Below are 27791 nucleotides of genomic sequence, written 5' to 3'. Positions count from 1 at the left end.
ATTATAAGCGGGAAGGGAAGGGAAGGGAAGGGAAGGGAAGGGAAGGGAAGGGAAGGGAAGGGAAGGGAAGGGAAGGGAAGGGAAGGGAAGGGAAGGGAAGGGAAGGGAAGGGAAGGGAAGGGAAGGAAGGGAAGGGAAGGGAAGGGAAGGGAAGGGAAGGGAAGGGAAGGGAAGGGAAGGGAAGGGAAGGGAAGGGAAGGGAAGGGAAGGGAAGGGAAGGGAAGGGAAGGGAAGGGAAGGGAAGGGAAGGGAAGGGGAGTTGGTCCGTCCGTCAGGAGGAGCTCTGTGGCGGACTGGAAGTGACCTCAGTCCGGGGCACGGCCGGGATGCAGTCAGCGGGGCGGCGGCGGGCAGTGCGGCCGCGCCGTGCGAGCAGCCAATGGCAGGGGCGGCGCCGCTTGTTGTCGCCCCGTGAGGCGGCTGCGCCCTGCGCTCGGTGCCGCCGCCGCCGCAGGAGGGACCCGGGAGGCCAGGCCCCGGCACCCGCTCGCCTCTCGCCGGCCCCGCAGCCCCGCGGAGGGCGGGGAGATGCAGCCCCCGGGCGCTCAGCAGCCGCCGCTCTACGCGCCCGGCAGCGGGGACTTCACCTTCGTCTCGTCGGCGGACGCCGAAGGTGAGCGCGGGGCCGCGGGCAGGGCCGCGCTCGCTGTCCCGAGGCACGGCTCGGCCGGGCCCCGGCAGAACGGGCCGCTCCCGGGCCGCGGGGACAAGAGGGGCCTTCCCTGCCCTCCTTCCCGCCGCCCCCGCGGCTGGTGTCGTGGCCGGGGGCGGAGCGGCCGCGGTGGCCGCTGCCCTGGGGCCGCTGCCGCGGGAGCGGCACCGGCGTGGCAAAGGCGGCCGTGCCGCTCCGCTTCCCGGCGGCTCTGAAAGCCGGAGCCCGGCTTGGCCCGGCTGCGTGACACAGCCGTGACCGCTGGCACTGCCCGCTCCTCTGGCTCCCGGGTTGCTGGAGGCCCCTTTCGTTGTCTTACCGAAGATTGTGCCGTATGTTCGTTCACGTTTGCTGTAGTGTTGTGCCAAAGTGCCTGCGCCGTGTCTCGTTGCAGCACAGTCGGGAAGGAGGAAAAGAAGCCGTGTTTGTAATGTAGGGGGTGAAGTGTGGCCTGCTGCCAAACTGCTGCACAAATAGCAGTGGTGTGTCAGCATGCCGTGAAGATGTGCCCTCTGACTCCAAAACTGAACATACACGAGTCAACATCGTGCAAACTAACTTCGCTGGAGAAGGATTTTTTTGGTCTCTCCCTATGTAAATAACAAAATAACAAGGATTCTACTTTCATGTATGTATTTAGTTACTCTTAAAGTTGTGACTAGGGAATTGTGTGGGTCCTTATTCTTGTATCCCACCCTGGAAAGGAATTGCTGAAGTGGAGAAATTACTGTAGAATACCTGTTCTTAGGTGCACTTCACAGTCCTTCTGAGAAGGAATACAAGTCAACAGTACAGTCGTGGCTCTGGGCCTTTTTGTTGCTGGGGTTTTTTTACTGGTTAGTTTTCCTTTGTTTTGTGTTTGTTTGTTTTTTTGGTTTTTTTTCTTCACCTTGGCATGAAAAAGGATCCATGTACCTCTGAGCAGAAGCTCTCTGCTTCTTCCCTGGAAGTGTTTGTTGGGCAATGCTGAACCCAATCCAGTAAAGCTACCTTTCTGGTAGGTTTTGTTTAATCACAACCTTGGCTCCGTGTTTTTTATGAACACAAGCGAGGTGTGAACTGGCTGTTCAAGTGTACTCCTGTCCTCAAAGTGCTGGATAGACCTATCCTAGCAAAGAAAAACAGTAGCAAAATTAAACATATTGATATTTTAAAATTAAAGTACTATGCATTGCACTCTAATTTTTACACGTTTCCCAAATTTCAATCCATATAAAAAAAAATTAAAATTAGCTGTTCTGTTTCCCCATCTTATTTCTGTGGGACGTAGGGGCTGTATGGGAGAAAGCAGGAGAGATGTTTACAATTAGGTCACCAGGCATAGTAGAAAGAGCAGACTGTTTATTGGTTTGCCTCTTGTACTGCTTTTTCAGAATTAAGAGTCAAGACTGTTTTGGAAGCTCATCTTCTACAATGCTTTGCTGAAATAAGGCATCTGAGGGGGCCTTGGTTTTGTGTCTGTGGTGTTCAGCCTGAGACAGTAGCAGTGAAGGCTGGGAACCCTCAGTGTCATCAGTTCTTGGCAGATTTTTCCAGCACCCAGTTGCCCCACAGTTTAAAAATCTCACTCAAAGCAGCCTGCAGAAGAGGAGGTGACCAATCCCTTTTCCCTCAAGTCTTGCAAAACAGACTTAAGATCATGTTAATAGAGTTTATAATTCAGAAGTGTGGTTGCAGGTATTCATCAGCTGCTAAAAGGAGTCTTGGTTAAAACGACTTGTGCAGGAGTTTCTGTGCCCCAGGATGGATTGTTAGTCGTCCCAGAGAAAGGAGAAATACCCGGCTGGTTGGACTGCTGTGTTTGCTTCTTTTGAGAGCTGCATTTATGCACCCAGTAGCAAGAACCTCTCCTTGCAAAAAAGTGTTATGTTGTAGCAGAAATAAATATTTCTTAATGACATAATGGTCCACAGTCAAGAGAAAACTTCTGAGGCTTCAGCTTGATGCCCAGGCATTGAGATTTTTCTTTCTTCCTCCCTCTGTAAACAGCAAGGGAAGGGTTTGCTTGAGTCTGGTGAGAACAGTGTGTGTGTGCTGGAACTGGGAAGAGCGAAGAGAAATTCCTGCTTTAAGTTACAGTGATCTTTACAATGGTCCTGTGCAGATGGTGTTCCAGGAATCAAAGAAATGGATCATTAACTCTTATGATTATGAAATAGTTGGAAAGCATTTATGGAGAAGCTTGAATCTGAGTGGCCTAGCAAGCTGATCTGAGAAGGAGAATTCTGTTGAATTAATTGCAATTCTGAATGATTAGTGAATACTTAAAGACATGTTGGCTGAAGACACTGAGATTCTGCCACTGTAATTTTTTTTTTCTATAAGACTGTAATATTTCCAGAGAAAATGTTGCAAATGTAATCTGCAAATGTGGCCTGACATGCTTCTGTGAGTGTTTCAGAAGTACTCGCTATGGTTAGGTGTTTTGGAAAATTTGTGCTGAGGAACTTTAATGTGTGAAAAACACACAACAATGAAAAGGCAAAATTTTTTTTCTTTATCTGTCAATATATTTATAGTAAGCTTGTACAAAATATTTACACATTTCTGTTTGGATTTTTCCTTCTTAGCAGATAATGGAAATCCATTATTTCCTAAATAAATAATTATTCCCTTCTTATATATCTTTTTCTTTCATCAAGTTGCCTAATTTATTTTCCTATACTACTTTTTATTTTCCTACTATATATAACTGAATAAAATGAGAAAAAGAAAACTGGCAATTTTGGCAAACCAACCAGAACATAGATAAATTGCTCTTTGATTTGCTTACTGCTATGGTAGAGAAAGACCACAGTATATCAAAGAGAATATGTGCTATTTGTATTAATATGAATATTTGTATTACTTCTTATTGTCTGGAGCGTAAGGATCTCTGATAGCATTCTTTCTGTAACATTTTCAGCTGCATTGAAGGCAGGCTACAAATTAAAGCACCTTCAAATGTTTTCCTTTTATGAATAATTTGACATAAAAGCAGAGAATGGTTTTGGCTGAAACAATGCCACTATTAAAAATGGGTGCCAAAAGAGTTCGATCAGAAAAAGGTTATAAATAATCCACAATTTATAGCATGATGAGACTCTCATTACTGTCCTCTTTTTGTGCTTTTAAATACTTAAAGCACAAATGGAAGTCTTTCTATCATACCACAACACTGTGTCATAAAACAAGAGTCTCATCTAAAAGCTAAAACCTGGTGTTTGAGACCTATCCCAACATTGTTACTATTGCAGTAAAACCACAAGTACGCTTTCAAATTCTGTATGTGTGAAAGTATAACTGTGTTTTGTAGCTTTGAGTGTTTTATGGTGATGACCAACACAAATAGCTTCATATGTTTGTTGTTTATCTTCCAGTACTTTTAAAATCAAATGGCTTTTGGCAAGACATAAAAAGTTCTATATTTTTCTCTTTTTCTTTAGATCTTAGTGGTTCCATAACAACTCCAGATGTTAAGCTAAATCTTGGAGGAGAATTCATCAAAGAATCTACTGCGACTACATTCCTAAGACAGAGAGGATATGGCTGGCTTCTGGAAGTGGAAGATGATGACCCAGAAGATAACAAGCCACTCCTGTATGTTATAATTATTTTTGGATATCTATCTTTATTAGCTGTGTAGGGAAAACAAGCAACTTGTCCTACAGCTTTGTGCTGTGACTAGAATTCTGTTTAACAAATTACTTAACCAATAAGTGTTTTCTGGTGCAAGAATGGAAACATTGTTTTTCATTATGGATTTTAATCTCCATAAGTATAAAGCTTATATGGCTTTTCTACTTTTAACTGTTGATCTTGTAGTGTTTTAAAAAACATGAGACTGTATTCTTCGTATCTTTTGCATACATGTTTCTTTCTTGATGTTGTGAAAGAATCAAAGGCTAAGACAATCCTGTGGGAAGATTTCTGTTAAGTAAATCTCAGTCAGTTATTCTGTCAGTTATTCTGAAGGAAAACCATTGTGAATCATGGTTATTACAGTAGGGATGTTAGAACCAGGGTGGCACAAACTTTATCTTTGAGGCTGTCTTTTACTATAAGGCTAGATTTAACGGGTGCTAGTGCTGAAAGGTGATAATGTCCTTAAAGCTGAAAGTCTGGCATCCGTTGTTATGTTCACAGAAACCTGGCTGGCTGAAGGAAGTTTGTATCTTAAGGTTACTACACTTTGAGTCAGGCAGCCTGGTCCTCGTTCTGTACCTAAGCAACTTTATTCTCACTGTCTCAGTGTTTTCCTCTGAATGAAACATACTGACGCTGTAAAAAATTGGAGCGAGACAGAGAGTACTCTGGAGAACTCAGATGAGTACTGGAAGATAACAGATGCCTGGAGAGCTTAACAATGACAGTGCTACTTGAGAACTGGTGTAAATTAAAGTGTGCAGAAGTAGCTCCTTGTGTGAATAAGTCTGTTTAGTGAACCTCTAACTTTTAATTAGGAAACAGACTGGTGTAGTGAGGTGACAGTGTAGGAATTCTGACTTTTGTGTAATTTTGTTGTTTTATTATCCCCAGAAAGATGTGTCATGAATTCTTACAGTCTGAATGCTATTAAGGATTGAAAGAACAGCAGCCTGCTAAGGGAAGTGCACCAATGCAGGGCTAGTGTGCAAATGTTTTGTTCAGTAAAGTGAGATTTTTTTTTTTTTTTACTTTCTCATTGGGCAGCCTGGCTCCAGACACTTGTTTCTTGATACAGCTGCCATCACTTTCAGGTGAGGTAGCTGTCAGCATCATGCAAAAGACAATATATTCACATGAGAAACTGTCAGAAGACCTAAACAATGAGAAAGAATTACTTCCTTGCAGCAAATACTTGTGTTACACAGTCTTCAGAATAAAGTATAGGCCTGCTGCATCCTTTTTAGATAAATGGTGGCAAATAGATGCTTCCAGTTTATTCCTTAGATTCAGGGAAGGTTAAAGAAGAATTTTTGTTGATGCTTCCAGTTTATTCCTTAGATTCAGGAATGGTTAAAGAACAATTTTTGTTACTTAGTCACCAGTTAGTAATAGCACTTTTGAAGTAGCTTTAGTAATAGTAATCCAAAAATTGCCTTGAGGGGCTGAACTAGCAATATTTGATTTTTTTTTTTTAAGCAGAAGTTGTGGTGAATCACATCTTTGCATTTATTTCTCACTTCAGCTTTTGTGAAGAAAAAGCCAAAAAAATTAAAGCCTTGGACAAAAGCTTCATAAATGAGCTTAGGATATAATTCTATATTTTTCTTCACTGTGTTCTTAAATGTAGTGCAGTATATCTGCTGGAAATCTCTTGCAGCTTTTCAGAACTCCTCATCATGACTGAGGTTTTGCACATAAAAAAGTGGAATTGCTCATTACTTGGGAAATCTGATTCCTTCCCCATTAGGCTAATACAGTCAAGTCAACATGTACCAGCCAGGAGTCTTGGGCAGAAGACTCTTCTGGCCAATTTGTATCTGTTTGCCCAAAGTTTGTAACAGGAAGCAGAGAAGGCAATGAGAGAGAATATGTATCTGTTGATACCTATTGCTGCTACTTCATTTTACCCATAGTGGAAAGAAGCCAGAAATTAAACAATAGGCATAAACTGGTCTGTTGAAAATTACTGTTCTTAAGGGAAGCTAAACTCTTTTTCTTTTAAAAAATTGGTTTTACATGATGTATTTGGAATGGTATAAGATTAGTGAATGTAATGGTATTCTTTCTTGCAGAATTTGAAATAAAATATTTTCATAGTAAGTGTGCCTGCTCATGGCAGACTGCTTGGCATAGGAATACACAGACATTCTTTATGTATGCGTGTCTTTGACTCGTAGTTAAGATGATACAAATGTGTCACATGTCCTAGTGTGTCTGAAAAATAAACTTCCTATCTTAATGCAGACTCTCAGGGTATCACAGAATGGTTTGGGTTGGAATCAACCTTAAAGACCATCCAGTTCCATCCTCCCTGTCTTGGGCAGGGACACCTTTCAGCAGTCCAGGTTACTCAGAGCCCCATCCAGCCTGGTCGGGGTATGCTCTGTATATTTTCTGTTCTCAGTCATGTAGTTTGTTTTTGAGTTATTAAATAAATCTAACTGTGTCCCACCAGTTACTGAACCCAGCAAGAAGGTATGGTCTTGCTTTGCTGTGGACAGACTGTTCCTTTGCTAGTCATGGCTCCTTGTGGCTGACAGGAGACTTGCTCTATAAACCCCTGAACTTATTTTTTTAGCTCTGTTTCATTACTATGGTGTATAGTAATGGTCACTTGCTTTATTATTTCAGGGAAGAACTCGACATTGATCTGAAGGATATTTACTACAAAATTCGATGTGTGTTGATGCCTATGCCATCACTTGGGTTCAATAGGCAGGTAGTGAGAGACAATCCGGACTTTTGGGGTCCTCTGGCAGTTGTCCTCTTCTTCTCAATGATTTCATTATATGGACAATTTAAGGTAGGTATAAATCTTCTGCCTAAAAAGAAATCTGAACTAAATTTGGGGATGTGATTGCTAAGCAATTTGCATTCTTACGTAGGTAGAAAGTCTTTTTTTTCACATACTAATGTGGGGCATTTCAAGTGCTGTTTCTCAAGTTAGTATGTAGAAAAACAGCAGTTAGGAATGTATTAAATAGCCCACGGGTAAGTTAATCATGATGAAATGTCAGGTTTGTTTTTATACAGTCAAACAAAGGAAAGATGTAGTTTCTAGAGGAACCAGATTGATACTAATGGGTTTGTAGTCATATTAGTGAATCTTTCCATTTTAATTGTGACCTTTTGTTAATTTGCTTTTTATTACTAAAAAATGTCAGTGAAAAGCATTTGTTTGGATGCCATGAATTCTAATTTCCTGACAAATAAAGCTGCTTATTTAATTCATACTATATGACTGCTGTTATCTGGTATATTTAATCCTCATTAGTGACATTTGCTCTTTTGTCCTCCCTGCTCAGTTACAATCAGATAACTTTCCTCTGGTCAATAGACTTTTTCCATAATTCCTTTTGAACTCCAGGGTAAAGAGCTACTCAAAGGCATTGTGCATATTTAATTGACTTCCATAAACACTGTTAGCTTTTTTATATTCTGATTAAAATAAAGAAGTGATATCATTTATAGTAACAATTTGAAGGTAAGCCTGGGTGCTGCTGCATTGGAAATCTTTATGACTAAATGTGTGGTTACAGTTGTTTAGAATGTGACCAAGTATGGCAATAAGCCATATGTAAACCAGCAGAATGTGCTTATGCAAGGATTCTTGTGAATGGTGGGATAAAATCATCCCCTTTGGGTCCTCTGGCTTCCATATGGTGTACCAAATGCTGACTAAGAATTCACTGTCAGTATCTTGTCTCCGTGAGGCCTGAAGTGAGCAGACTAAACCTCTTCATTGTTAAGTCTTCTGGGAGGACCACTCACCTGTCTCCTTGGCAAAGCAAGGACCATTCCTTGACCCTGTGACAGATGAACCACCTCCTGCAGTGTGCGGAGCTCCTGTGCGGGAACACTGGCTCTCATGTTTCTTAGGAGCAGTGGGTTTACCATATGGGTGCAAGAGTGCAGTGTGTGTATGAGGAGGGAAAGCTAGCAGCCAGCAACAGGATGACTGACAGCAGCTGGACTAGGTGAACCAAAACTCTCTAAATTGGAGAGGAGCACTTCTACTCTAAGACTTTAATCTGGTCCTCTTCTTTTGGTCTGTAGAAGGAAACAGCAAGTAGAAGGAGGCTGTGTGCCATTTTCACAAATAGTATGAAGCCATTATGTTTTTTTTAGTGCTGTTGTGATTTTTATCTGGTTTTTGCTATTTCATTCTTCTGGAAATATGGAACTTTTAATTAAGCAAAGTATTGAACTGAATACTGACTTAATTTTTTCAGTTCGATGTTAGTATGTTTGGAAATACAGACATCGGACTTCAACTGTTGTTTCCTTCTAAAAAGGCCTTTCAGAAAGGAGAGCTTTACTTCTATTCCTCCCAGTGGCTCAACACCAAAACCAGCTAAGTTAATTTGAAGGTTCTTTTAAGCCAGAGAATGACTTTAGGATTTCTTCTGTAGTTTAAGAGCAGAACTATGAAAGAAGCAAGAAAAAATAATGACAGACTTGGTCCCAGGAATCTGAGGCTCTATATAAAGTTGTCATCATCATCAAGTTCCACTGAGAATTACAGTCCTATGTCTTCTGAGCATTCTCAGTTTGAGTAAAGTGACATCTTTATAAGTGAAAGAAAGAGAATTCCAACTTCTTGTATTGGTTGGGCTGACTTAAAAACTATCTGAGCCCCAGTTTTGTAATAGGTGGGGTAGGAAGACATTTAGGGTAGTTTTAACTCAACTTCCTATTCCTGTTACAGTACTTACAGAATGCATTGCATGTGCATTCTGTGTACACTGGATTTACCATTAATGTGATTCTGTAAATGTAACATCTGAGCTTCATTTGCTAATTACACTGTGATACTAAACACTATTCTTGCTGCAATTCAGAATTCACTTTCGTATAATAAAATCCTTGACTGCAGCACAAGTGATTATGGAAATGGATTTTCCTTTTTCACATTGACAATTATGCATATAAATGAATTGTTCTTTATCTTTCAAGGTTGTTTCTTGGATTATAACTATTTGGATATTTGGATCCTTGACAATTTTTTTACTGGCCAGAGTTCTCGGAGGAGAAGTAAGTACCTATATGTGAAAAGGATATAGAGGGAGATAAAACATTGTCAAGAGACCTTACATTTCAGCAGTAGTTGGGTTTTTGTAGTGCTTGAGTTTGAATCTTGTAGCCAGATAAGAATGGATGCAGTTGCTAAGTGTAAAGTCAACATTTCAGATTTTCAGTCTCCAAAATGAAATCTAAAATACAGAGATCATCAACTAATCTCTTGGTGCAATGGATGGCGTGCATGGAAGTGATAAACAGTCTGGAAATCGGTGCTGTGAATCCCAGAAATTCTAACAGCTTCTTGTGGTCCAGACCTGAAGTCCATTCTTGAGGGAGAAATGCTTTAAGTTTTAGGTCACTGGACTAAATGGAAACTTTTTTCTTTAATGGGGGGCTAACAGCAGTTAGATACCCTTGTGTGTAAAGCACCTGCCAGTGTTTGTTTTCATCCCTGGCCTGATGCAATTCAAACCCATTAAAGTGTGAAAGGCAGGGCATGTTTCTCAACTGCAAAGCCAACGGGAGCTGTGGCCTGCGTCCCTTCCTCCAGCTGCTTGCACCAGCAGGGTTGGAATAGTTGCTTGAACTGTTTACAAATTGACTCATTAAGCGATTCAGGTGTAAACAACAAAAAAAAAAGACTTACAGCAAGGCCCACAGACAGCTGCAGTGGAACAGTCAGGAGGACAAAACATCTTAAAATAGATCTGCAGCATAAAATGACTGGACTGTGTTGTGAAGAACTCAATATTCAGTGAAGCTTGATTTTTATACTTCTACTATGGATATTGCATTAATGATGCACCAGTGTTGCTGAGGTCCTGAGTTATTTACTTTAAATTTTTCAAATTTTCCTTTTAATCATAATTGCTAGAGTCTTCTTGTGTGAATGCTGTTTTGAAAGAAGAAGTTTTTATAAATGTGATTGCATAGTATTTCTGCATTTCAGCACAATCCAGGTGCTCTTAAATCAATCTGGTTTGTGGCTCAAAATGGGAAATTATCAGATGTATAAATGGGAGAAAAAGTATAGGTTTGCAGAGCTTGTCATGAAGGATCATTATCCACAAGAAAGTGCTTACAGGATGCCACTACTTTTCCTTTTACATCCAAGAAGCCTAGCTGTGCACAAGAACCTTTCAGACCATAGTAGGGGAAAATCAGCCATTTCCTTCTGAAGCTAAAAGTGGTTACAGAAGTACTTGGAACAACTCTGTTCTAGATAATGACAATAAAATGAAGCTGGAAATCAGAATTCTGTGCCTTACAGGGATCAAGTTTTAAGTTTTCCACTGACACCAAAAACATTCATGTGCTTTATGTATTTACTTATGTATCATGGATATGAGTATGCTAATGCAGAAAATGATGTCTTTGCTGTTTTTGACAACCAGGACTACAGCTGGTCCTTGAGAGGTCTATTGCAGTTCTGTGCTCCTGGGTAACATATGTAAATGCTGCCTTTGAAAGTGATAATTTACAGTTTTTTGGGGAAAAAAAAAAAAGACAACGTATTTCTAATTTTACACTTTAGTGTACAAAACCAACTTTTATGCTAGCAAGCCTCCTATAGCTGAAATTTCATGAGTATAACACATTATAATCGTTCTTCATAGTGTTATAAAAAGAACAAATTGTATTTGGCGACAGAGATTGTATACTGCAAAGCTTATTTTTATGTGCTTGAAAATTCCAGGTTGCTTATGGCCAAGTTCTTGGTGTAATAGGATATTCCCTACTTCCCCTCATTGTCATAGCACCTGTACTTTTGGTGGTTGGATCATTTGAAGTTGTTTCTACCCTAATAAAAGTAAGTTTATATCATCTATTACGAATTTAGTTCTTTTTGAGTCACTTTCTTAACACCTTAAGTAATCTACTCGGGAAAACATAATGATATGTCAAAATTTTCAGAACTACAAAGTGAGCTCAGTGATCCTTTTGGTTAACATGGTTTGAAATGCTCCATTCGAGTGCTTGGGGATATACAGTGCTGTTGCCATAACAACACCTGTTGTTACTAGAGTAGCTTGTATTTAAGTATTTTGCTGTGCTCTAATAGTTGCATTATAAAGAAGATGGGATTCTCATTTTGAGAAGAGGATGCATAATTAAACCTCAGAACGAAGAATCTGAAAATCAGCTGTTCTCTCCCTTCCCCCATCATCCAGATTATTTTTAGTCACTGCAGCATGAATATGACGTTAGTCATTGTTCTGAGGCCTCCCCATAGTGGTAGCAGTACAAAGCTCTCCATACCCTTTGCAGAGGAGGTAAGGATTGTTCTGATTTGCAGGTGGGGAATGAAAGGCACAAAGAATAACCTGCCTTATACCACGTGCTGCTGGACACCTTTAATGGAACCAGCAACATTCCCTAAAAGATCCCAGAACGACATAATGCTCTTGAACACTTCCAGTGCTTCTTAAAACCCTTTTAGGTAGCCTTTGAAGTTACTGCTGAGCCTGGGAAGATTAACTGATTAAATTCTGTTACAGGCTAAGCTGTACACTTTCTGGAGGTTGGTTCTGTTGATTTCATTATTTCTGTCCATTCAGCTTGCTGCCAAACGGTGTAATTGCAGTACAGCTAGAGTGTATGATAAGTAACAAAATTGCTGTATTTGAGAATTGATAATCTGTGATTACTGATAAATGATACTCAGAACATAAATCATTAACTTGCCAGTTAACTAATATATAATGTCAAAATAAATATACTTTCATGAAGCCTCTGTTACTTGATTGCTACTAACAGCCTTATGTTAACTTCAGGGTGAATCTCTGCAAGGTTCTTATCCTTACACCACTGGTATGAAAATGCATTACAAACCCCAAATGGCCAAAACTTCTTGGGCTGTGACAAGTCCGACTTCTTATGGCTGGCTCTGTGTTATACTGAGAGAAGTGATGTTTTCCTGTGGTGGTGTCAGCTAAGACTGTTCATCTTCTTTTTCAGTTGTTTGGAGTCTTTTGGGCTGCATACAGTGCTGCATCATTACTAGTTGGAGAAGAATTCAAGACCAAGAAACCCCTTCTAATTTATCCAATCTTTTTATTATACATTTATTTTCTGTCCTTGTATACTGGGGTGTGATCTAGTGTAAGATGTGGCCAGAAACCCTCTTACAGTCCCTTGCAGGCTGATAGTGTGTAAGATTAAGAAGGCTGGAGATAATACAAGTGACTGTTTTGTATCCAGTTGTCGAGATGTTTTAAGATGGAAGAGCATATTTGTGTATATTATTTAATGAAGCAATTGTAGCTATATAGATTTGTATCAAAGTTCTAGGTTTGTTTAAGACTTCAGATTTTAATGAACAAAATAAAAGAACCTTGTGTTTTATAACAAAGCGTAGCAAAACTGCAACTCAATACCTGTGCCAAAAGCACTGGGACCAGATTACTATATTCAAGAATTAAAAATGAAAAGTTAACTGTTAACAATCTCAAAGTGCAATTTTTCTTTTGAGCTTAAACACAGCTGGCTTTTTTTGGCACAGCAAATTCTGTAGATAATATATATTTATGAAACAGTCCTGATTGTTCACAGAATAGTCTGTATAATCAAGACAAGAAGATACTACTTTTAATTTAGTGCCTCAATTACTGTGATTTGGCTGTTGAGTTTTTATAAATTCCAATTTGTTTTCAAAACATGTATATACTGTGTATTTTGTATCTATGGCTTGTGTGTACCGTAAATACTCCTTGGTTAAGGATGTATATTGGGTTTTTAAAAATTGAAGATACAAGTATTTGAAGTTTTCATTTAGTATCTCTGACCAAAGGAGCAAGATATTTACTGTGTGACATAATTAATTAAAGTGCATATTTAGAGAATCAAATTATTTTACTTAAAAGTATAAATTTACAGAGAAATGGGTGAACACCTTTCTCAACTCTAGTGCTGGCCTAATGTTGGAGAAAAAAAAAGATGATCTATCAAATTTGTGTGATCTTTAAACAATGTTATTTTATGATGACAAAATAAAAATATTGCTTCCCTAACTATGTTTTACAACATCTTGCTCTGTTTTGCTTTTAATAGCATGGTATTTAACATGCATCCTTTTTTTTTTTTTTTTTTTTTTTTTTTTTTTTTTTTTTTTTTTTTTTTTTTTTTTTTTTTTTTTTTTTTTTTTTTTTTTCCCCCACCAATACTGTTAATCCCTTGTAAAGAGAAATAAGAAAAATTTTGAAGGCCAGATTCTCCCTCCACTAAACAAGGCAGAGTTACAGCCTTAGTAACAGAGTCTTGCTAATTTTGACTCTCCAAGGATTATGTAATAATGTGATGACATGTTAAATATTTCCTGTGTACTGTGTTGATTGCTTATATAATGGTCCTTATGGTAATACTTCTTCACAAGGGAAGTCCACTGAAGTTCACTTTGTATGGTGCTAACGTAGTCATTTGCAATCTTCAGGATTTAGTATCAACAAACAGCTCTGAAGGTTTGGGGGGGTTTTATTCTGGCAACAGAAAAAAGCATTTCCCATTCTTCTCCTCCCCACTCCATTCCCGCCCCCCCCCCCCCCCGCCTTTTTTTTTAATGCTACAAATAAAAATCAGCCATGACAAGGTAATAGCAAGGGCTGTCTTGGATCCCTGATGGTCATATTTCCATATCAGAACTGTAGTTTTTTCAGCTTTTTAGACTGTGTAATTAGCCAGCTTGGTAACTTATTTTTACCAGTCATTACGGATGCAAAATACATAATTAAATTCCAGCTCTCCCCCAAACCTTTAGCTTAGTCAGTTTGCTTTCCTGCCTGATGCTTGTGTTGGTTTTAAACAGAACCACTTGAAGTTAGTGCTGGACATAAATTGTAGTGTTAATACTTGAGCTTGTAATATATAAAACCAGAAAAATTGGTAGTGCTTGACTTTTCATCTGATTTTTGATGTCTGAATAAGTTGTGGTGGAATTTATGCAAAGTGGTACTATATCAATTTATGCCAGCAGCAGCTAATTTCTTACCAATAAATGTTTTGAGAGCATTCATTCACATTCTAAAAAAAAAAAAAAAAAAAAAAAAAAAAAGGAAGTTACAGTGTATTAAAAAAGCATACAAGCTTTGGAATCTTTCATAATCTGATTTCACCTCTTTTGTTCATGACTTACTTTTTTTTTTTTTAACAGGAATACCCAGCTATTATAAGACTGCACCCAGCCGTTGTGAATATGTTTAACTTCTGTCCCCACAAAGATGAAGGGCAAGAACACTTAGGTTATTAAGCTGTCAGACAGCTTTAAGCTTAGTTCCTCTTTGCACAGTTGTTCATGAGGTGTTCTGTGCATCTGAAGTGACTATGAATATTGAAAGGATTGGATGTTCTATTCAATCTCCAGATACCTCCCTTTCCCGTAATGTTCTGCAAAATTTATACTTGGAATTTTAACTGTTCCTTTCCACAGACTTGGCACATGTGTAATATGCAATGTAGATATGTGTTTAACATAGTACATATTTTTTACCCAGTTGCAGATTTGCACCTTTTAATCTTAGTATCTCTAGGGTCAATTTTTGAATATGTTGTGCAAGAAACATACAAACAGCTCTCAAATGATTCTGATAGTTTGTAATAACTTTGCATTCAACAAACTCATATTTTTAGATGAGGTATGTGTGTAAATACAAGATGTATTTTATAAAAATTTTGCATTAAACTTGTTTACAGAATGTATGAAGCTCATTTATATTTACTGACATAATACTGAATAATTAATATTGATGAATTAAGACACATCCATGTTCCTGTGTGTGCCACCAATATATTGATGCTGTACATAGTGCCAGTAGCTTTGAGGCTATACATAAGTTTTTGTGATAATCAACATACTACTTCAAGTCTATCAAAACTGGAAATTTAGAGCACGTCCATCAGGCAAATTTTTTTCTAAAAATACAACACCTCATTTTAGGGTGGTGACATGGGTATCACACCTTGGTGAGACAGACATTTTGAATGATCTCTGGAGAGCAGCTAGACACGGACATCTGGTTTCCTCTTCTACCCATCAGCCATACTCTGCCGTTTATCAGAAAAATAATACTTATTTGTAAAGTTAATGAAATCAATTGTTGAGACAACGTACAACTTAGGATCCACTTTCTTATTATCCTTACTGGTGTTTAATGTTTTGCTTGAAGTACTACAGCAAGTTGAAAAGCTGCTCATTTTGCTCTCAGGACAATTTTGATTAGCCTGGGTGGCACACGTACCCACGTGGATTTGGTTTCCTTAGTTTTTCTTCACACGCTGTATTTCTTTTAAAATTTCCCTGCTAGAGCAGCCTGTGCTAAGTTGGGTCCTTCTAATAAAAATATTCCGTAGAAAACTTTGTATTTGAAAATTAGCTTTAAGACCATCAGTACCCTAAAAGCTTTGTGAAATATTTCACTTAGATTAAATAAAGCCTATGGCAGATAAAGTAACGTGTACAGGTAGGCTGAGCTATACAAACTGAATTGGTGTTATAGTGGGCGAAAAGGGGAAAATCTCAACAAAATACAAAATGTTTTATTAAAGTCACTTTTGAAGAACTGCTTCAGAGCAGAATGCCGTCGTGGTTGCAGCGGCTCCGTGCTCCCGGCGCGGGGCCAGGGCCACCCTTCCCAAGGGCGCCGTGCCTCCCGCGGGGCACAGGCACTGTGGCTTTGCCACTCCGTACACCGGCGCTGAGCCCACCGACGCCGGGGCTCTCGCACACTCGGGGTCAAAAGCACAAACCGGCGCGGCAGCCGGGGTAGGGCACGCCAGGCCTCGTTGTCCCGAGGCGGGCGGCCCGCTGTGCCCGAAGCGGTGCCCACACGGCCGCGGGCCGCCCGCCTGCGGGAGCGCCGCCAGCGCTGCGTGGGCGCGGCGCGTAGTGCGCAGGCGCGCAGCGCAGCCCCGCCCCGGCCCTCGCGGAGCGGCCCCTCGCCCCCGCCCCCCCCGGGCCGCGGCCGCTCGGTTCCGCATCCGGCGCGGCTGTGTCACTTCCCGCTCACGCGGGCGCTCTCCCTTTCCCCCTCTCCCCGGACCCGGATGGTGACTGGCGGCGGCGGCTCCGGCGACTGTCACTGAGCGGCTCACCGCGGGCCTCTTGTCCTGAGGGCGGCGGCGGCGGCGGCCGCGAAGATGGCTGCGGCGGCCTCCTGCTCCTCGGCGGCGGCGGCGGCGGCGGCGGCGGGGCCCGGTCCCGGTCCGGGCTCCTGCGAGTGGCTGCTGCTGCGGGACGGCTGCCTGCGCTGCGACGCCGACGGGCTCTGCAGCCTGTGCTACCACCCGGCGCTCAACGCCATCCTGGCCGTGACCGCGCGCGGCGCCATCAAAGTCATCGACGGCACCTCGGGGGCCACGCTGCAGGCGTCGGCGCTGGGCGGTGAGCGGGGAGCGGGGAGCGCCGAGCAGGTGTCGTGGCGGGCCGGGGAGCCTCGGCAGGCAGCGGCCGGCCTCCGCTCGGGCCCTGCGTGCCGGAGGATCCCCCCGGCTTATTGTCACCCCTTTCTCTGGCCTGAACGGCCTCCCTGCCCACCGAGGCGGTGGGGTCGCCGTCCCTGGAGATGTTTAAGGAGAGACTGGACGCGGCACTAGTGCCGTGCTCTAGTTGACATGGTGGTGTTTGGTCTCGGTGAATCTCAAGAGGTCTTTTCCAACCAGAGCCTGTGGTTCTGTGTTCCTGCTCTTTGGGGCAGAGATATTCATGTAGACAGCGCCGAGGCGTTTTACTTCTGTGAAACATAAGGGCATAGTTGCTGAAAGATTAAATGGGGATGGAAGGCTGTGATGTATTAGGGTTATATTTTTTAGTTTTGCTTTTGCAGGTGGTGTTGTGGATCATGTAGCGTTGAACCTTCCAAAGATTAGAAGCAGCGTGTTAGGCAGGACAAGCATAGTTCTAGTTCTTATTGGTATGTGATACTGTAATAATTTATTTATTGAGCCTTATTCTGTCTTTTTAAGAAGGCTTGCTGCTTCAAAGTGTCATTTGTCCTATGGCTTAAAACGATTTAAGATCAGAATCCTTTTAAGTTATTTGGCGATATGTTTTTTTATGTGTTTGAATAGTTCTTCAGGCTGTTGACTGTCTTGACTGTCTCTGGTGGTAGTAACCATATCCCTGCTATTATGTTCAGGAGGCACGATTGTGTACTGGCTTTGCACAGGCTTAGACTATAGCATCTCCATAACTAGGAAGCAACTTTTTTTGTTGACCATTAGTGGTTTTGCACTGTTAATAAACTAGCTCTGTAGAAAAAGATCCATATGTCATGAACAGCTTTCGTTCTTTGTTCATTAATGGCTTTTAAACTGTGTCACTTGTGAGAATATTGGCGGTGGGTAGTGGGTAGGGTTATTTGTCTCCTTGTGAGTCTGGCCCTCGGAATAGAAAGATAGGCTTCTTACCAGTTGTGTGCCTCCGTGTTCAGGTTCTCCTTACAGCTGTGGGTTGCTAAAAAGATGTTGCTTTTCTGAGTGGTGGTGGTGAAAGGTTGTTTGCTGCCTGAACGTAGTACAGTAATGCCAAGAACTGCATGGGAATGCCATAGCCTAGGCACTATGTACACTTTCACCTTGAAAACCAGTAACTGTATTGCAATGTCGAACTGAAGAGAGCAGGACAAAAATTGCTGATTTCCTTTCATAACTCAAAGTTGGTACGTTGTATGTAAAGGTTAAGCATTTGGGGCAATTGGAAAAAGAAGTTTTGTGGGATTATTAAGAAGGTGCCAGCTGCTTTTCTTGTCAGTTGCTTGCATGGAGAATGAGGCTCTTGTGTGATGTTTCCTGCATTGTTCAGGATTCAGATCACTCTGCTTCTGTAATTCCCTTTACCATGCTGTCTCCTAAAGTGCTTTCCTTGTTAATAACTTTGTTTCTTTTTTTTCAAGCTATTGCAGGAATTTTAAAATTGCTTCTAATTAGTGGATGAAGAGGGCATAAATAGAGGACTTAATTTGTAATTGCCTGTCTGTGTAGGAGATGTTTAATTCTCAGATACAGAAAAGGAAGTGAACTGTAAATCAAAGTGATTCTACACTTTTGCTGTGATAGAATCTTTGCAAAGGATTTGACTCAGTATTCAAAATGCTAATGGCAATTCTCCCCTAAATAGTAACTATTTGAAAATAACATATTGCTTTGCTTCTGTTACGTACATTCAATCATGTATACTTCCTTTAGTGTCAGTCTTCTCTGTGACAGCATGCCTGTAAAAGATGAGTTCTACTCCTCCTCACATGAAACAACAGAATTGCTTGCAATCTACCCATTTTTTTTCTGTGCAGTAGAGCTGATGGGTGTATTACTGGGGGAAAGAAATGATAACTTAGCTTAGTTTGAAGAAACTTTAGATGAATTTTCTTGTGGATTCAGACTGGCATGCCTGTCAGAAATCTGGTTCATCTCAGCGGTTGGTGTCTGTTGCGGGTATTAGCAATCTTGTTCACTCTTTTTCTCTCTCTCTTTCCTCCACTCTTTGGGAAGAGAAAGAGAAGGGAATTTAGCTGCTCTCTGATGTCTGCCTGCACTGTACAGTGTGAGGTCTTGTAATGTAGGAGAGTGGTAGCTGGACAGGCAGACCTGGAGACCAACTCTGTCCCTGCTCCCTCCCCTGCCATAAATGACAGGTCAAAGGATATTGTTGCTTCAGGGACTTCTGGTACTATAACTAAAAATAGAGTCTCTAGGAATTAAAACTGCTTCTCCTGGGAGACTGCTTGTCCTCCTTGGTAATTGAGGCTGCAGGTCTTCTGCCTTGCCAAAAGATTAATGTTGGACAGAAATGCTGTTGCTTGTTACCCAAAGAAAAACAAAATGTAGCAGACCTCTTTCTAGAAAGCAAAGCGAGGAAAAGATTCCCCTATCAAGGCAGGATAAGGGAGGAAAAGAAACACCACCAAGCCTCAGTGTGTTTTGTATTTGCAGTCACAGTTCACTGCGGAAATATATATTAAGCTTTGAGCTCATTCTCTGTGAAAAGATTGAACCTGTGGAATGCTGAATGTGGTAAAGCAGTGGAGGCTGCCTTCATTAGAATAGAAATGCAGATTGCTCTTTGGTGTGTAAAAGAGCAAGGCAGAAGATTCACAGCCAGAAGACAGTTCAATTATAGTTCTGGTCCAGACATTAGGATGTGGTCTGTGTACTTTAGTTCCTCATGTGAACTTCATTGATCTAATGTATGTAGTGATCCAGGGAATTGTTCTTCTGAGCTCAGTCTGTAGGAATTCAGTGTGGATTGTTATACCATGTTGAATCTTCAGCAGCTCTGTCTCTTGAAAGTGTGTAATCATCTTTACTCTGTTTCCAGTATGAGCCCTGTAGGCCTATTCAAGAGGGCCAGATGATGATTTGCAACAGCCCAGAGCATGGTAGTGCATAAAAGTAGGGGGGAAATCAGGTAACACTAACATTAAGCTCTGTCTTACCTGGTCACAAGGTTGTCTTTTTTATTCTGTCAAGACTGTTGCATGCACACTGAGCATTTCAGAGAAGCAGACTAGGAGTGCAAGGAAAATTCTTGTGATTTCAGGATGTTCTGCGTTTGTTTATTCGCTTGTAGTGGTTAGTCAGGACTGGTTTTGAATCTGTCACGCAAGTCTATCAAGTACTTTATTTTCCCTCTTAGACATTTAAATATTTCTGTGGTTTCAGTTTCAAGTTGAACACTGGTAGCCAAAAAAGCATAAATGAGCAATCTTCAAATACAGCACTAAAGATGAGCCTTTTCCTCAGCCTCAAAAGAAGCAAACCAAAACACTGAGACAAAAAACCCCTGAAGAATCTAAACAAACTTCCAGATTAGTCTTGAGTGACTCTCTTAGTGTTAATAGAGATGCTTGATTTATCAGTCCCTTCTATTTACAAATAAAGTAAGAAAACTGCCTGAACTGGGAGAGTTCTCTGTAACTCCCAGAGAAGCTTGGGCAGGATTAAAATAAGAAACCGAAATGTACCATCAGATGGACAGTGATCATCTTGAATGTTCCAGTAGATATTTCTAGATTAATTTGATGTAGCAGTAACTTCAGATCCTTGTTTGCTAAAATCCACAGTGTTTTGTAGCGGAGGCCTTCTAAATTACTCTAGAGGCCCTCCCAGGAATCCAAAAGATAGACTTGTGCATCTGTACGGGGAAGGATCTGTTCATGGTACATACATACCAGTTTCTGCAGGGGAAACAGAGCTTCTGCGTTATCATCAGAGGCCCTCAAGGGCTGTTCCTCCATCAGAAGAATTTAGAAGTAAATAGATCCCAGCCCAGGAGGCTCACCTGTGCCAGCAAGTTCAACACCATTACCTGTCAAGAGTTCTCTTTTGGGAAGTCTTGTTTTTCTTCAGCTGTCTAACTTTAAATTATGGTGCCTTGGAAATCTCTCAAGGGGTGTCCTGCTCTGTTTCTTTCTGATTCTTTATCATGTGATGCGGAAGGCAAAATGAGAGGAAAAGCTTCTCTTTTGCAGCCTGGAAGTTTAGTATATTTACACTTACAATAATCTTTAGGAAGAAACTGTTGGGATACTCTGTCATCCAATTCTACACTTGATTTATTTGAAGATACCATCAGCAGTTTCAGCTGTTTGAAGTTCACTGGTAATACTGCTCAAGTTCTCTTTCATTCCTCAAAATTGGGGTAAGGTTCTTCCATCTTTATGTTTCTTGTATTCTTTTGTTCCATTATGAAACAAAGATGGTAATAATAATGATATTAATGATAATAATAATTATATGAAGCCCTTTGCTCTTAACACAGAATTTCTCATCCCACAGGGAATATTGTTAAGTCTAGTGATGTGCTACAGCCCATCCTGCATTTGAGCATACTTGGGTGACTGCTAATCTGTGTGAAATACTTTTTAAAGAGATCATTTTGTTTATTTATGTGATCTTAAGATCATTCATGAGGCGCCTTAAGCATTTGAGAAAACAGGATAGGAGAACTGTAAGATTGGAGTTCAGTGTTTTATTCTAGGAAAGGCTCTAGACTGCTGTGAGCTCCACTTGTCTGCTAGCTTAATCTGAGTATGCCAGATACCGCTTCTTACTTACCAAGCACCTTGCCAGACTGTCAAAATGCTGTTAATTGATATTGCCAGGCTCTGGTGAGGCACATCTGGATTATCTTCTGCAAAACCTACAGTAGAGTAAAATTAGAGATCTTTTCTTATCACATAGTTTTAAGGGATGTTTGTGTGTCCATGTTTCATGCAGGGATTCAGAAGTTATAACTGGCAGCAGTGCAGGCATATGTTATGTTGCCAGGCATGATCACACAACATTTTTTTAATTTTATTGACAGATCATTCATATCTGGACTTATGGATTCATGGCTGTCACTGCAACAGCAGTGCAGCATTATTAAAGGTTGCAGAATGCTTTTATGTCAGATAATTAGAAATTTCCTACATCTCTATGTATGGACTTTGGAAAAGGTCTTCTGCAGGAAGATGAATCCTGAAATGCTTCTTAGTGACCTGAAGAGGAAACATTGTGCTGAGATTTGTGTCAGGGATTTGAACTTTGACTTTCTGCCCTAATTGTCTCCCAGGTAGTTAAGACATTTCTCATTGATATGAAGGTTTCTCAGGGAAAAAACTGACTTTCACTTCAGTGCTGATTATTATCCAGCTTGGGTCAAGACAGCTTTTAATATGCCTATATGATAAACCCTTCAGCTCAGCTCCCAGTTATGTTGTGTAAGATACAGAAGAAACTTGGCAGAAATATATTCTGAGAGATAACTGATAGTTCAAGTCCAACACATTATGGAAACAAGCAGGTGTGTATCTCTGTTGGACTTGAAGTAATGAAAACATGGAGAAGGCTTTTACTGATTGCCCAGCCTAGTGATCTTTAAAAGCCTGATCTTGTACTATTCTGAACATCCTGGTGATCAGTGGTTTGGATCTATCATACTCTCTTATCCTGTAGTTGGTCCTTTCTGGCAGCCCACCAGAATGTTAGCTGGCCCAGCAGAACCACTTCCTGAATCTTTAGTTACATTGTTTATAACTATGTTTTTATGGTTGCTGTTGCACTGGTATCCATAACTTAAGTGAAATAGGACATGTAAAGTTTTATAAGACTGTAAGAAAAATCTGTCATAGATGATTCTTAATTCTTTTTTAATAATTATTAGGTCTGATTTTTTGGTATGGTGTTGATCTGTTATTTCAGGAATTCTTTCCAAGTTACTTTGTTACTTGGGAACAAAGCTGTCCATGCTTTTACAAGCATTCTTTAATTTTCCCTGAACAGTATGACATATTTAAAAAATGTTTCTTGGGCTGCCTTGAAGATGGAGATGAGAGGCTTGCAATCATGTGGACCCATGGACAACGTTTGAGTGTATCAGACTGTCCCAGGTCATGTTGTGAGATAGCTTGTTGCATGTTTTCTGTTCCAGTGGGATTGGTAACTTTTCACAGTTTTTTAAAAAAATTGTAAATAAAAAATTTACACATGGGTCAGTTCACTTTCCTGATGGTTCTTAGGTGATGCCCCAGTATTGCTTTCTGCTGTTAGAAAGCTGTCCTTTACATAGTTAATGCTCTCCTAATTGCACTGACTGCTTGCAGTCACCAGATGAGTGCTTGTCCCTGAGCAGAAGTTTCAAGAAATGACAGCTATTGGCCTGAATTCTTTCATTTGTGAAATACAGATGAGTACTAACACTTGCAAGTCCTTTATTGCCTTGTATTTGGGAAGAGTATCAAGATTTGTTAGGGACCCAGTGTACACTGCTAGTGAAAAAGTAGATAGGAACTCTGCAGAACATTTATTTTGATGATTCCTGTGCATGTTGGGGAAAGAGCCCTCCACAGATAAAGATAATAGTCAACAAACATTGTGCTTAAGTTTAATAAAAGTGTAAAATTTTGGAAATAATAACTTAATCTATCACGTCAATATAAACTCTATTATGTTAAAAATTTTCTTGAGCTGTTTGCTAGGGCCATTCAGTGAGTATTGACAGCTTTTAAATGTGTAACTTAAGAGGGAATTTGCTTAAGTTGTCTTGAGAATTGGTAGCATTAGTGAAAACATATCCAATCTCAAGTGCTGGTTCATGAAGGCTTGCATAGCATATGGTCTGTCAGCAGTTCTTCAGTCCCCTGTACAGTCTGGGGAGGGAAAGCTGTTTGATCCACTCAGGATCTCATTGCTGCCTTTGGCAGCTGTGGCAGAGCAGTTTGGTAAACTCTTGTTTACTGGGCAACAGGTGACAAAGATTCGTGAAAAAGTCCACATTGAAAGGAGGAGCTGGGAGGGTGAAGGGTGGCACTGAGAGCTATGATGAAGTGCTGGAATGACAATGGGGAAAGGATTTGGGAAGAATGAAGCTGAGAAGATGGCACTGAAGACTGGAAATATTTGTGTTTAATTGGAGAATAAGAAGGCAGTGTGGTTAATGTGGAGAAATAGTGGGGTAGACTTAGTTGACCTGTCTGCTGCAGGATTCTAGATTTATGTTGTGAGGTAAATGATGACATGTAACACTGCTTGTTAAACATTTTTTAGTAGTGGATTTTTCCTGTTTCTTTTGTGAGTGAGAAGTCACAAGACCAGCATTTTTCAGTAAATAATCTCAGGCTCCCTCCTCATGTCGTAATGAAAAAAGGAATAGTCCTTATTCTGAATCTGTGGAGCAACTGGCTTCCCGATACCTCCTAAGGGTGCCTGGCAAGGCCAGGCTTATGGTAGCTTTTCTGAATGTCCTACTTTAGTGACAGAACTCAGGATTAATTTACGTGATCACCATGTTCAAATATTCTCATGCTGCAAATAAATGATTAAATTGTACAAGGACTTTTAATTTTGCTAGCTTTTCTGAAGATTTTGAAAAGGCATCCTAAAGAAAAGTTTTACTTTTAGATATAACTGAAATGGGCATGAATCTAGTCTGTTCTACTTCAGCTTATCTGTGTAGAAGGTTATTAGGAGAATATCAGGATGCATTTAATAAGCTTGAAATACTCGTAAGAATTTAGTGGCATTGTACTAGGGTCTGAACTAACTCATAATGCCAGAATGAGATCTTGGAGTTTTGCTAGGAATATGAAATACCAACTGAATGCTCAGAAGTTACCATATAAGCAAATGCCAGAGAAGTCAAGAACGCCTCTGATTATGTGTCCTTTTTCAATGTCTGTATGTGCTGTATTTCCATCTCAAGAAGAGTATAACAGAACTATAAACTTAAGGTGTGGAGTGGTTTATGTGAAACAGTAAATTCAGTTGGAAAAAGATGATGGGGGTGCTTTGGAATGGGGAGTTAAGAGAGTGAGAGCATGTGAAAAATGAAAACTGGGAGTTGATTATTCAAGTACAGGAGCTGGAAGAAGAAGTTACATCAGAAGAAGTAACTATGAGAAATAGTAAAATATGGAGCTCCTGGCTACAAGATATTGTGGATGCTATATGTTTGTGGAATTACAGCAGTGTTGGACAAAGTATTAGAGGAAAAACCTGTCAAAGATCATTATAATAATCAAAATCCCTTTTGGATCAGAAAGTCCCTAAGCACAAATTGGCTGGGGCTGAGAGTGTTGCAGGAAAGAACCATTGTGTAGATTACCTTTCTTAAATTCTTCCCTAACCACTTGGTTTAGACCACTGTCTTGCACAAAATGTGGGGTTATGAACATTTTCCTCTGATCCACTATGCTGCTTCTCTGGTCGGTACTTTTTTTTAAAGTAATATCCAAAAGAGAATAATAATAACTCAGCAGTGTAAAATAGCTTTTGAACTACTGCTGTAGTAGGGGAAGACTGCTGTTAGATTTTCTCCTAAACCTTCTTTACTGCAGACTAGATGAGCCCAGTTATCTTAGTCTTTCCCTATATGTTGTATGCTCTAGCCCTCTAACTTCTTAGTACCCTCTTTGTGGGGCTGTCACATATGTGCTGATATCTCAGATGGAGGAGCAAAGATAGAACTGATATTCTGGATGTGGGCTTATTGCTGATTAGAGGAGACTGATCTTCTCCCATGGTCCCCTCTATGGTAACTGTTTGTTGCTGAGAGGATGCGCTGCTGTCTCTTGTTCAGCCTGTCCATCAGGGTGCCCAAGTTCTTTCTGTTGGGTTGCAACCCAGACAATTGGTCCCCAGCTTCTCTTGATGTATGGGATTATATCCCATTCTGGGTGTAAGACCTTGCATTTGTCTTCACTGAACGTCAGGAGATTTGTGTCAAGCCATTCCTCTGTCTGAGATCCTGGTAAAAGGCAGCCCTGCCATTTAATGCATCAGTTGCCCTCAGTCGTCACCCACTGGTGTCTTCCACAGTCTAAATAAAGGTACAGGGTGTCCGGCCATCCAAGCCATTGATGAAGGTAGTGAACCATCTATCAGGCTTTGTTGAATGCCACTCTTCACTGGCTGCCAGCTAGGTGTTGTGTCCTTAAGGACTAACTTTGCATAGGGCAATGCAGCCAGTTTTTCACTTGCCTTATAACCCACCCGTCTGCTTTTGAGAACTTGCTGCTTCTCCCAGCATGATGTCTTGGAATCTCCTTACAATATTGGAGCTTGGAAGGGTGAGAAGCTAAACCATTTCCTGCCAAACAGTCTTGGGAGTTCAAAAAGTGCCAAATGGGGAGATGTTTTCTCCTGTTGCAGAGACTGCAGGATACATAATGGGTGAACTCAGATGCCACTTTAGGCACCAAAAGAGGAACTGGTAGTAAAATTTCATCTGGCAAAGTTTCTTTGTTGTGAAATGCTGTGATGGGACTAGCACTTGAAGAACGGGAACTTCCTGTTACTGAGCTGTGAAGTGTTCCTTGCCCGTGTCTGGTTGTGGGTGGAATCTGTGTAATCTGTCTGTCTTCACTCTGTGCAAGAAAATTTTCCTGAAATTTTTTCATCATTTTTCACTTTAAGAAAAACTTTAGAAGAGGAATGTGCCCTCTGTGAGGTGTTTGCAGGAGAAGTGCAGGGGCTTACATTCTCACACTTTACTGGGGCTTGTAGGAAGGATTCTAGAGGACCTTGAGAAATCTTTCCTAATTTGTTCCGGGGATAACAGCATAAAGCTCTGTGAGCAGTTGTGTTCTGTACGTACAAGTGATGCCAGTGATGTCAGATACATGGCGATCTGAAACCACACAAAGAGCATGGGCTCAGCAAGGAGCTCAGCAGCATCCTCCTGCTGATTCACTCTCATTTTGAGTCTGTACAGTGGGAGAGGACTCCATGCCTGCAGAGCAAGTGAGATATGAACTGTCTTGATCTCAGTGGGGTTTTGTTTATGTTCTGAAACCTTTTAAGTGTTAGTCTTAGCTTCTCTTAGTAGTTGCTTGAGCAGACACATCTAGTTAATATTCATGTGGCAGTCTCCAGTGCTTTGGCCCAGATAACACATCTTCCTATTAATAAGGATTATTAAAACCAGCTATCATATAATGAAACTGATACTGAAGCAATGCTGTCCGGCTTGTTGTTAAAGGAAAAGATAAACTTTAGATCATATGTCTTGGTGTTTATTGACTAAATCCAGTTTTTGCAAATAAATGAGTTTGAAGGCACTTTGTGATGCAAATCTGGGTATTTGTCTCCTTCAGCAGTTTTGCTGTTTGAAGAACATTTTTAGTTTTCTTTCCTGCTTCAGCTCTAGTGTGTTTTTTCTTTACTAAATCATTCTGGACAGCTCTTCCAGCTGATGTGGCAGATGAAGGTGTGTGTGTATATAGTGAAATCTAAAAGAAAATGTTGCTTGTATACCTTGTATACCTTGTTTAAGCCATTTACATAATTTGTCTAAAATAGGAACCTAAACCTGTGTTCATCTGATAGTTTGCTTTCTGTCCTTTCTAAAGTTTGAGAATATTTCTGTTTTGGGGAAAGGAGGGGCTCATGAGGTGCCTTCGTTATGACAGCAGACTGCTTTGGTGAATGATGTTTAGTGCAAATAAGGGACTGGGCCTGGACCTGGAAGACAAAACTGCAGTGCTCAAGTATCCACAGGGGATTTACATGAGGAAGAGAAGAGGAGGAACAAGGGAGAAACTGATAAATTCAGTAATTATGAGCAGTCATGGCCTGATTTGGCCAGGCATTAGACATCTTCTCGTTATGGTCCTCCCAACTGTTCACAACCACCATGTCTTTGTTTCATTTGGGAGCCATTGATGTGAAATAATTTGGAGACAACTTTATTTTTAGACCAGACTTGCAGTGATTTGCTCTCTATCCTCTTTTGTCTGAACCCTTTGCAGCTCATCCGTAGATATGCTTTTCTGCAGTACTAGTTCAGAATACACCCCTGCAAATATAGCAAGTTCAGACAGCAAGTTGAACTTTAGGACAGGACTTTTTTTTTTATTTTTTTTTAATTTTATTTGTATTGCAGAACTTCCTCAAACTGCAGGTGTTCTGCTATGCTTGGCAGATGTGTTGCTTAGCTAGCAGGTAATTAGGTGTTAGACTTGCTAACTTTCAGTTGGTTTTATGATTACATGAAGTGGTAGCAATAAGAAAGGCACTTGCCTTG

At 40.7% G+C, this 27791-nt stretch overlaps 2 protein-coding genes across 2 annotated transcripts in view; both read left to right on the top strand.

The window, feature by feature from the left end:
• The first annotated feature begins 343 nt into the window (after positions 1-343).
• LOC136359343 (protein YIPF4) lies at positions 344-13311 on the top strand. The gene is made up of 6 exons (XM_066315912.1): positions 344-613; positions 4078-4231; positions 6911-7082; positions 9236-9313; positions 10998-11111; positions 12260-13311. The coding sequence occupies exons 1-6, from the start codon at positions 529-531 to the stop codon at positions 12395-12397; spliced, it is 741 nt and encodes a 246-aa protein (XP_066172009.1). The 5' UTR covers positions 344-528; the 3' UTR covers positions 12398-13311.
• Positions 13312-16258: 2947 nt separating this feature from the next.
• Positions 16259-27791, top strand: part of LOC136358551 (baculoviral IAP repeat-containing protein 6-like) — a 65549-nt gene continuing 54016 nt past the window's right edge. Inside the window, exon 1 of the mRNA XM_066314427.1 lies at positions 16259-16673. Coding sequence (XP_066170524.1) covers positions 16430-16673 — 244 coding nt within the window. The 5' untranslated portion in view covers positions 16259-16429. The remainder of the gene's footprint in view (positions 16674-27791) is intronic.

This window comes from Sylvia atricapilla, chromosome 3 (genome assembly GCF_009819655.1).
Source record: "Sylvia atricapilla isolate bSylAtr1 chromosome 3, bSylAtr1.pri, whole genome shotgun sequence".
Taxonomy (NCBI): Eukaryota; Metazoa; Chordata; class Aves; order Passeriformes; family Sylviidae; genus Sylvia; species Sylvia atricapilla.
This window is presented reverse-complemented; position numbering and strand designations above follow the sequence as displayed.